General features: G+C 48.7%; 1 protein-coding gene across 1 annotated transcript; it reads left to right on the forward strand.

Annotated features, from left to right (window-relative positions):
* The first annotated feature begins 255 nt into the window (after positions 1 to 255).
* Positions 256 to 10,067, forward strand: LOC126577716 (ras-like protein family member 11B). The gene is made up of 4 exons (XM_050239560.1): positions 256 to 1,549; positions 7,787 to 7,843; positions 8,026 to 8,099; positions 9,502 to 10,067. Exons 1-4 carry the CDS (start codon positions 1,462 to 1,464, stop codon positions 9,928 to 9,930), a joined length of 648 nt encoding a protein of 215 aa, XP_050095517.1. The 5' UTR covers positions 256 to 1,461; the 3' UTR covers positions 9,931 to 10,067.
* The last annotated feature ends 1,460 nt before the right edge of the window (positions 10,068 to 11,527 follow it).

The following is an 11,527-nucleotide window of genomic DNA, read 5'->3' on the forward strand; positions in this document are numbered from 1 at the left end:
TCCTTTGATTTCATTTCATTTTGCTAACAGAATATTGTGGCCACAACGCACAGTAGTGCGCACTCAGAGTGTTCGCGTGATCAGAACAAAACGAACGAACGATCGGATGCGTTCCTGGTGCGCCGAAAGACTTTACCGAGCAGCGAGTGCACCGCTAGTAGTAGTAACAGTTGTAGTAGTAGAGGTAGTGGTGGTAGTGTTTTTCCATCTTCTGTCCTGCCAGAGCGAACGCGATGCGAGCAGTTGCGGCGCGATCGTGCGCGTGATCGTGCGCAAATCCGTGCCCGTGGATCCGTGGATCGCGCACTCTCGCTGGCCCCGGGTGTCCGGGTGTTTCAATGTTGACACTAACTCTCGGCTACTACTAATTGGAGGACCGACAGAGACAGGTGGTGCAATCGCCCGCGTTGAACGAACAGCAGCAGCGTGAACATAACATTTTATGCTCAAATCCGGTTAAGTGTTCTCCCTTCAGCCCCGACTGGTGCCGATAAACCGATCCGTGAGGCCAACGGACCGCGAATGGTTATTTTCCGGTCAGTTTATTTGCGAGCCGAGCTTCCTCGGGCTCCCCTCCGTGTGCTCCATTCCTCAGTTCCTCGCGATGTCCCAGAACCGACGCGGTGAAGTTTGGTGGTGCTAGCGCGTGTGTTGTCGCCCACTTCCGGCATGCCGATGAGTGTAAAACAATTAAATTTTCATGCCCACAATGCGCGGTGATGTGAAAATCGAGGCTTTCGCTCCACCGTAGCCACCATTACCGCCACTATCGCCACCTCGCTAAACCGCGAACCTCGACCAGCCAGCCTCAATGTGCCAGCCAGTGTGAGCCAGCTTCAAACAGACCAGGAGCGGGTGTGAAGTGAGTGAGTGAGTGAGTAGAGAATCGACCGCGGGTGCGCGGGTACGGGAAATAAAGTTGAAAAATAAATTGTGTGCCACCGGATTGCCCGGCCGTGTGACTGTGTGCGTGCTGGCGTGTGATAGTGTTTCGCGTGTGCCGTCCCGGAAGGATTCGGCCGGATTTCCCCGCGATCCGACAACACCCGGAGCGACGAAGTTTTTGGTGGAGCAGTGTGAGGGCCACCGTGCGCGCCCAGTCTGTCCGCCCACCGGTGCGTCTGTGTTTACATGGCGAGGTTAATACATTTAATGCTTCATTAAACAAACGGTGATTGTTGCCGGTGGCACACCGGCTCCTGCTCCTGCTGCCGTGAAAGCCACAAACGCGCTCATTCGATCTCTCGGTCGGTCGGTCGGTGGGTCGGTTTAGTGCGGCAATTGTGGACACGGTGAGAATCCGTGGAGCGGTATCGTCCTGCTCCACTCCGCTTTCCCGCAAAAATCCCACCAAAAACAAAAAGGGACCAAACCAACCAAAGCCACCGGGTTTACCGCGTTAACGCAGCTCAACCTCAGTTCCTGGCCACCAACAACACCGTCACCAACACCACCTGCACCATGACCACCCGGGGCATTAGGAGGAAAAAGTCCTATTTGGCGGAAATCAAGGTGGCCGTCATCGGGGCGCCCGGTGTCGGCAAAAGCGGTGAGTTCGCGCGCGGCGTTAGTTTCTCGATGTTTGCGGTACGGACCATGTTAACACATGTGGGCCCCCTCCGTGGGGCCATACTATGTTGCATCCCTGTCGCTTTGTCTGAGTGTGTTTGTGTGCATCGTACACACTGTCCCACGCCACTGTGGCCACCGTCCCACGGACCTATGCTGCCATGGCTTTATTACATTTCTGACGGGTTTGGATCCGGAGAGTTTTTTTTTGTTTTGTTTTTGCTTTTCCGTTATCGTTGTTGTTGTTGTTGGGATTGTTGGTTTGGCGTTGGTGTGACCAACGGTGGATTTGCTGACTTTTGCGGATCGCGGATTCAATCAGCACGAGCCTCGTGGATCCGACTGTTATTAACTCCGCAATGTTTACACGCTTGTTGGCAAACCGACAACCGACAATCGTGACCGTGTTCCCGGTTTGAGGTAACATTTTAATATCGGTTTTTTTTGCACTCTTCGAGCTGATGGCAGGAATGGAGGTGAGGGAAACAATGCCAAAAAACTCGTTGGATTCTTTTTAAATGCTTATGATATTATTATTTGCATTGTTCATAATTGAGATTATCAAAAGTGCAGCGCACAACGCTTACATGTTTATGAGTTTGCAGGTGCTAAAGTTTGTCTGGGAGAAGATTGATGGGATGTTCGTTCTTATAATAGACGAATTGTTGGCTAGCTGGCTGACCGGCTGAGTGGGCATAAGGCCAACAATGGATTTAGGAGAAATCGTGATAGTGTGCCAAGTGTTTTTCATTATTCGGAATGTTACACATTTTTTTATGTAAATGTTTTTGTAACGCTTAACCTGTCAGGATGTCGCTGTAAAGCTTCAACCAGGCGTAATTTCAACTAAAAGAATGGACAAATATCTTGGCGAGCCAATGCCATCGTAATATTACCTAGATTTTTGCGAAATTAATGAAGAAAGCAGAGCAATCATGAAAGTTAGCATGATCTTCAGGTTGTTTGTATTTCAATACATAACTACTAAACGCAACAGCACGAGTATTGTCCAAGCAGGAATAAGATCCCTTCTCTCTGTGAGAATTTGAGATACATATTCATGAATGATGAATCAATTAATCATCCTCCAAAGCGATTGAATCAAAGATAAATCAGAGACAATCTCAATTGTTTGAATAAGTAATTCAAAGGTCGCTCGCAACCAGATGAAAACGTAATTGATGCAATCAAAAATAAACAATAGGTACGATCATGTTGAAAAATAAGATTAAAATTATCCGTTATTGTTATTCTGCTCGTATTTTGGACTTCAGTCAAATGGAGTAATATCGATAGGATATTCTCTATTAACATATGCAACTGGTTTCGTTAATTCATAGAGCAGCTTACCATTCATAAGCTGCCGTGCACACAGTATAATCTGGACTCAATTAATGCATCGCATAACCGGTTTTTTTGGTATCCTGATAATTCTATCTCTCTCTTCTAGTCACCACCAACAATTCGCTTTCTATCTTCGCTTTAAGGAAACATTAAAGACATTCTTTGTTTCTTCCTTCAGCGTCTCTTTCTCTTAATATTTATATGGAAAGTAATGTACCGGCTCAACTCCTAGTAAACTGTCCAATGCGCATCTTCTTCGTACGATTTTATTTTCGCGTAAAAGTAATGAAGAAACACACCTAGCAACTAAAGTTTACCAAGACAAACGGAAAAACAGATTTACATTTTCACGCCGACGAATCTACAGTTGTTTCGCCTTATCCAATTGCCATATAACGGAAAACCAGCACAATGGCTTTCGATAAAATGAGGCAATAAACGAATTACACCATCTGATGTAAAAGCGTATGGATGAACCCAATTGGCCAAATGCCTTTTTCCTGTAACAAGTTGTTGCTCTTTAATAACTGCATAAATATGATCACGTCTCCTGCCTCCTTTACGATCATGAGCAACTGTTGAAACTATTACGACTAAGCTGCGAATCAAAACAGAATCTAAAATTACACTCCCTGATGAATGATCATTTACTCCTACTTCGGATAGACGATCAAATCCCGCCAATGCTACTCTCGCTGATGTGCACTGTGCTCACGTAAACCAGCGAGTAATAATTTATTTCCTATTAATCCCCGGTCCACCGTCACCGTCATCACCGATCACGGCGTAAAGATTGCGCACAGACTACGCACAAAACCAGCGCCGCCTTTGCGTCACTGGGGTGTCACTGGACCCGTGGTCGCCGGTGGTTTTGGTGCTCTCTGCGCTCAAGAGTCACAAAATTAGTCTATCATTCACCTGTCATCGCGCAACACCGCCCCGCCATCCGATGCTCGAACGTTTCTCAGGATCCTTCCCTTACGGTCCCGTCAATTACGGTTGTCTAGCATGGAGCACGGAGCACGGCTGCTGGCTTGTTAGCCCCTCCCCGCTTGTCTTGTCTTGTCTGTCACGCTTACGCGAATGATGATCCCTATGGTGCCACTGCTCACCTACACCATCGCCACGCCAGGGAAGATGACGAATTTCTGTCTGTCAATCCCGGGTGTGCGCACCGGGACTTCACTTTCCTCGACCTTCCGAGCCGACCATTGGGTATGGAATGCGAATCTTTCGTTGGCGGTGCGAAAAGACAACAAATAGTCGTTCCTTCTTCTCCCTCCGTGGAATGCTAGACCGCTCTCGAGCGCGAGACAAAAACAGGCACAAGACAGAACCGTTCGTTTTTTGCACATTGCATCCGCGGCTGCTGCCTCCCCCAGGGGTCCCTTCAATCATCGACCACACCAGTCTGGCCATCATGTTCAGCCGCTAACTACGGCCTGCACCGACCACCAGCACTGGACTTCTCCGACGACGTTTTGTTATCCAAAAATACTTGGCCCACCCGAACATGAACGCGAACGTTTCGTCTCGCACGTCTCGGTGTTGTTGCGGTGTTGCCGTTGGACTAATTTTAGCTCCCATCCCATCCCATCCCGTCCACAGTATTCAGTGTGCTATCAGTGCAACAGGCGCAACAAGTCGAATAACAATGGCTTGCCGCTTCTACAGACAATCCCCGCAGACAGAAGCGCATTAGCACAATTTCCACATTTCCCGCATTCAACCATTTGACAGCCAATTACGAGCCATCGAGCGGGTCGAGACCCGAAGTTTTATAAACTCCATTTTCCACGCCAGTTACAGCAGGTTTACAAGTTTATTAACCTGCCATCCAGCGCATCGAGCGAACGATGGTCGATGGTTTACGATTCCAGATGGTAAATCATCTGTTTATTAACGTCCTCGTCGTCGTCGTCGTTGTTGATGCTGATGCTTTATACCGGGCTACAAGAGGGATGCTGGGCAATATGTTCACCAGATACCGATGGTTCCGGAACAGCATTGTTGGGCCCCATTTTTTAATGCACCTCCCATGAACTGAAAGCCATGAAATGGGTCTCTTTCGCTCTTTTCGATCTCTCTCGATCAGGTTCTGCTCAACCCTCTCGTGTGTCAATGTGCTTCGGTTGAAGGAACATAACACGCTGCTGGTCATAGCTCCTTTTTTACAGTGAGAACAACATCGAAGCCGAACCGGGAGTCGTAAATTTTTCCAACTGGCACCAGAGAGCGATAGAAAGAGAAAGAGAAAAGTGAAAATGATAATGGGTATTGGGTCGGGCAGAGTAAAAACACTAGACATTTCCACACTATAAAACGACCATTAAACTATGCTGTGAAGGATTGATGAGGATGCGAATTGCTTATAACGAAGGCGAGAAGCGATGACGACCAAGGGACGGCGACGCCGAGTGCCACTGTGTTGCCTGAACTCATAAATGTCTGGCCAACGATCGTCGACCGTCAAACCGTCGGCCGTCGACAAAGTTTCCACCAGAAAGGGGATGAAAGGGGAGCGACCAGGGTGGGGTGTTAAATGGATCAGAGGTGACGCTACCGTTCCCTGTTCCGTCCGACGTGCGATGACGAATGCGATCGACAGCTGCGGACCGCTCGACGTTCGGAGTTATTAATTTAATGCTTCGGGAAGCTGCTGTTGGCGACCGAGGCCAGGGAGCAGCTTGAGCGTGTGCAGGTTTATTCAACTTGTTTTCCCTTCATTTCGCTTCGTTTCGGCACGTCATTCCATGGGAGGTGAGAAAACACCAAGATAATCAACAGGAAATGGTTTAATCCACGATCGTGGACGTTGAATTTAAAGGTGGAATTCGCTTGAACCACTGGCCCGACGCGACGGAGCGACGCAATTTTAATTTCGGACAAACGAGATGCGATGTGATTTCGAAACGAAGCATTTGGTTGACATCATCATAGGGGGGAATTTATCACCGGTTTCGCCACCTCTTTCAACCCCTTGCCACGGTGGTTAGTTTTCGTTTTTTTTAAAGTGTTTTGTGCCTGGCAGTTAAAAATGTGAACAACCTAAACGCCCCGTCACCGCGATGGCTACCAACTTTATGGTTTTTCACTTCGATTTGTTCGATTTTTTCGGACTCTTCTTCAAGCTCAGCCTGAGGCATCGATTGCGCGAGGTCGATGCCACTCGCGAGATGATGATGGATGGAGACTGTGACTGCTCAACAAAATACGATGCAGCGAACAAAAAATGGCCATCTGCGGCACGAGTCTGTGGCGCTTCGCATGAAACTCCGGACTCCCGGGAAGTCCGGGAATCGACGCCGAAGCGCAATTCAATCAGGGGTTTGTGGGGAACCCAACCCAAGGCAAGACAAACAAATCACACCGAATTGCTTTATGGCCAGCCTTAAGCAACGGAACCACGGAACATCGGTGTACCGGTTCCGACGGCCGCTGGGACTGCGGTCTCAGTGTGGCCATTTCCAGCTCTCCATCGTCCTGGCCTCCGGTGGCGGGCCCGGTGGTGCCAGTAATTGGCTCATTGAATTATGCTTCACTGCGCTGTTTGGATTGTCTGTGGGTAGAGCTTTCGCGGAACCGCTCGAAGGCCGGCGGACTTGGCATCAAGAATCCAGGTGGGTCTGTGTCTGTTGGTTCGTTGGTTTGCGAGTAGTTCTTTCTTCGGTCGGCGCTTTGCAGCTGAGTCCCTCCTTCCATGGTGTTTCGGGACGATTCTTGAGACCTTGAGACCAACACGAGGCGGAAGACTCACGCTGACTGCTGCACCTCACTTCCGATGCGATGCTTTCAGTACACGGATGGTTATGAGAATTTAGTTCGCATTTGTCGGACGGCGGTGTTGCAATTAGTGAACGCATCTACGGTGAACGAGATTTACTCAGTATTGGAGCTGGGAAGATCGCCAACGTGGTCGATAAAATGTCTATTAGTTTAATGAATGCACACCAGGATGAGATGTTAAGGTTAAGGATGTCAGTGATTGCGGAATCACAGATGAAAAGTGAAGCATGTTAATTTATTCATCCAGGGTCGTAGAATGATTTTTAATTAGTCGAATGAATATTAAATATTACTTCATTATTGCAATTATTGATACTGATGTTAGTTTGAATTAATTAAGCTTATGAATAGAAGAGGTCTACTGTTTGATTTAGAGTGCAAAGTAACTAAAATGTATAATTTGTTAAAGTAAACTGGAAAAATTAGAAATATTGTGGAGAAAACGAAAATAATGCATGTAGTTCGTAAAAAAAGCCACTAATAGTATTTAAACTTTTATAAACTAAGTACTATTGGACTGTATAATTTCTCAATTTGATTTATGTTTTCAACTTCAACGTTTTTGTTCATTGTTTCGTTTTGAATGCTATATATTTTGATGATCCTTTTAATAGTATCGCGGAATAAACAAAAACACGTTTTAAAAAGACATTGAAAGGGGAGTGAAACAAATCAAACACAGCATATTTTTTCATTTGCTGATTTATTTAGCATAGTTCCCAAGGCCGAAAATTGATTTATGACCGTGTATAGACATAGGATTTACCATGCTTCGATAGTTTTATTGATTGAAGATCGTATATTCACATTGATATCATAACGATACAAAGCACCGTAACATACTTTTTCATAGAAATGTGGCAGCAAATTCAATGAAGGCGATGCAACATGCATCTGTTGAGCGTATTTGCTTACTTACTATCCGGATGGGCAGTTCTAGCTCTTACTTGATGCTTATCAAATAGTTGATTTCCTGTATTTATTGGAAAAGTGTAAATAACGTTGAATTCTGTTATGATGCACTGCAGCACATCGGATAAGCTGACTTATTCACACATCTCCCTCTCTATCTCTTTCTCTCCCACAGCGCTAACAGTCCGGTTCCTTACCAAACGATACATCGGCGAGTACGACCACCAGGCAGGTAAGGCGAGGGCCATCATGCCCAGTAGCATTCCAGTCCGTATTTCGCTAACCCAACAAGCAAACATTCCATCTTCTTCTCGGTTTATTGCTGCATCCTGCACGATCCACATCATGGGTGGTGGGTTCGAACTCAATCCTCCGAAACCTTAATTCCCCCCCCACCCTCCTTGGGGAGAGCAGAAAATCGACACAAGTACGAAATCATGGTCGACGGTGAGGCGGTCCTGTGCGAGATCTGGGACACCTGTCCAAAGGTAAGCGGATAGTAACCATCGCTCGACTACACCCTTTTACACTTCGCTCTTCGCAGCCCTTAAGCATGCCATGACGTGCACAGCGGCGATTCGCGACGAGTGGAGCATAGGATCGCAGTAAGCATTGGCGCGCCCGGTTGTACGCTTCTTGGACAGGCGCCTAGTGAACACTCCAGGAAATGGCGCAAAACTCGCAGTGGAATCCAAAAGCCACCGGTGGTGGACCGGCTATCCGGCTACAATCGGACGTACCATCGAACGAACAATTAGTGCGCGGTTTGATCGGAACGCTAATGAGCCTCGCGAGCACCCTGCTGCAAGCAATCGATGATGGTGGCGTCGCCAGTGGCGGTTTAACGAGTGAACGAGCGCTCCAACAGTCGCTGACACCAATCCACGACCACCTGCGCGAGCTGCTGCAATTTATTGAATCCCAGGAATCTCAACCAGAACCGTCCGTTCGTGGAGCAACCGTTGGCACGCCTTCGTTCCGTTGTGAACGGCGTCCAACAACGGCACCATCCAAGGCCAGGTACCAGGTGCCCACCGTTACAAGCGCTGCAGCCGCCAGACACTCCTTCACTCCTCTGGCAGCGTCAACAATTTCCAAACCGGGCACCACCACCGGTAACCTGCAACTCCCAGCTCGTGGTGAGAGTATAATTGACAGCGGTCATGTAACGGATCACCTGACCAGCGGTGTAACGGCGGAGTCACATCCATCCTTCGTCGTACCATCGAGCTGGCGTGAAATAGCGAACGCTAGCGAACTGTTGGCCGAACTGCAGGATGTGGTCGAGAAGGAGAAGAAACAAGTCAACCAACGTGCGAGAACGCTGAGCGCCGATCGGCGCCCAACTCTTCCTGGATCGTCCCGGAACACTGATTCATGGTCGATGGCAAAGGAAGCAGCACACCGAGCAGGACACACGACGGAAAAGCAACATCAAATGGGTCCCACGACGGTGGAACAGTTTGTGAGGAGCTTAATGTTACCGCCCCGGGGACAGGCCACCTTTTCGGTGCGAGAGACGAACAACTGCGCGCTGCCGGATGGAACGTTTCAGCGCACAACGAAGACGATTGCCGGATCGGATGCTTCCGTGTTGACCAACTACCAGCAGCAGCAACAGCAGCAGCACCTGATGTCGACGCCGCTGACAGCCTTCGATTGTTGTGGCCGGGCGAATGTCACTCCAAGTGCACCGCCAGCGGAGGACAAAACTCCCGAGCAGTCCCTGTCGATTCCGGTCGATCAAAGCGAACCGGAAACGTTGGAAAAGCAGCAGCAGCATGAGCAGCAGTTCTAAATTATTCCCGATGCTTCCAAATCGAGACCCCCCATTGTGGCCACAATAAATGTATTTTCACTCTCTGATGCGTCTCTTTGTCTTCATTGTAGGTCGAAGAAAATGCGGAAGCCCTCAACCTGACGGCCGGCTCGGAATCGGTACAGTGGGCGGACGGACTGCTACTCGTTTACTCGATCACCGATCGCGACTCGTTTAACTACATCCGGCGGGCGAAAGAGGAGCTCCCGAGTGATACGCCGGTCGCGCTCGTTGCCAACAAGGTCGACATGGTGCACCTGCGCCAGGTCAGCACGGAAGAGGGTGACATACTGGCGAAGGATTTCGAATGCAAGTTCTGTGAAATTTCGGCCGCCGAACACGTCTTTCCGGTGGCCGATGCGTTCCTCGAGCTGTGCCGTGAGGTGCTGACGGCGAAGCGTAAATCGAAGCAAAGCTTCATCGACAAGATCGACCGGATGCTGAGTGGGTCGCGGGCGTACAACCGGGGCAAGAGTGATAGCATCTCGCCCAAAGATTGATCCGGTGGCGGGTCAGGGGGTCTTGGGAATTATTCAGAAATCAAAGTGAACGCCAAACGCTCTCCTGTTGTACATTTCGTTTTGCTCTCTCTCTCGCTCTCTCCCTCTTGATCGAATAAAGTTTATGGAAAAATGAGTATGGAGTGTAATCGAATCATTATGTTAAGGTCATTTATGCTGTGGTATCTATGCCTTCAACGCATAATCAACGCAACAAAGCGCTCATGCTCTTCCCCGAAGCATAATGCGCGAGTTACGCTACTGACTTCACTTTCGTCTTTTTGTTTTATTTCCTTTTGGTCCAGGGAGATTAGGGGAGGGAATGACAAACTCTCTGTCATCGATAACGTCACCGAGGACAATTAACGCTTGAGCAGAAGCTGCGTTTATCAACGCATAAAAATAATAAAAGTAATACGACGAAGACTTCACTCGTCGGTTGAGTGCGTTTTGCTTTCGATTTTTGAATTCTGTGCTACCAAATGGAGACACGCAAAGCTTCTCATGCACTGATGGAGGCGCCAGAAAAATGAAAAAAGCGCACCAGAATGACAAAAAATGTCACTTCCGGCCGTCGAATTCGGCGTTTAGTGATGCAGATGCAACGAGGCCCGCTCCAAACACCGGAAGGAAATCACCGATTGGCTGAAAAGTGAAAAATGCGTGAAGTGGCAGTGGCAGTGTGTTTTCCGGCCGGATTTTTTCGTGTGCCATTTTGACACTTTAAAATGGCCAACTGGACCTCAATGGCCCAAAAACACCAGTAAGCCATCAATGCAAATTTGTGAAACAAAAAGAGACAAAGAAAGAAAGAGAGAGAGAGAGAGAGAGAGAGAGAGAGAGAGAGAGAGAGAGAAAAAAAACACATTAAAACCGATTCCTCTCATCATAAACGTACAATCGCGCGATCCGTTGATTGAGACTCGGCACCAACACCGTACACCTCCCCCATTCCCGCTCCATTTTCCACCGACCGCAATGACCGGTGATGGCAATGGATGCTGCTGCTCCCTCCCCCCCGTCCGTTGGTAGGCCTGGGACTGCCCTGGGGCGAAACTGACGCCAAATGGGACACCGGGAACACGGGATTGAAGTTCTGCTTCTAATGGAGTGAAAATATTGAATAATTTATGGACTGCGACTCACAACAAAATAAATTGCGTGTAGATCGAATATAGTAGATGTCTCTGTGCCCGTGCGCCTCTCTCTCTCTCTCTCTCTCTCTGAGTGCGGGACATCGATGGTGACGGTGCGGTGATGCGCTGGTTTGGCACCACCACCACCACCATCGGCGAGCGAGTGAGCAGGCGATCGAGGAAGGGGATCCCATTATACGTGTGCAGGGTCACTGCAGGGGTCTCGGAATTGATGGCCACCAGCATCGTCGTCGTCGTCGTTGTCGTCACCGATACACTGCGACTGCCTGTGTGTGCCCTGTCCCCGTTGTATTATGCATAGCGGAATGTGAAAATTATTCCACGCCAATAATAAAAGCAACCGCTTGGCCAACGACGGCGGTGGTGATGGTGCCAAGCCTCCCAACAGGGCTGGGTCATAGATTCATTGGAGAAGAAGTGAAGGAGAGAGAGAGAGACAG

Source organism: Anopheles aquasalis, chromosome 3 (assembly GCF_943734665.1).
Source record: "Anopheles aquasalis chromosome 3, idAnoAquaMG_Q_19, whole genome shotgun sequence".
Classification (NCBI taxonomy): Eukaryota; Metazoa; Arthropoda; class Insecta; order Diptera; family Culicidae; genus Anopheles; species Anopheles aquasalis.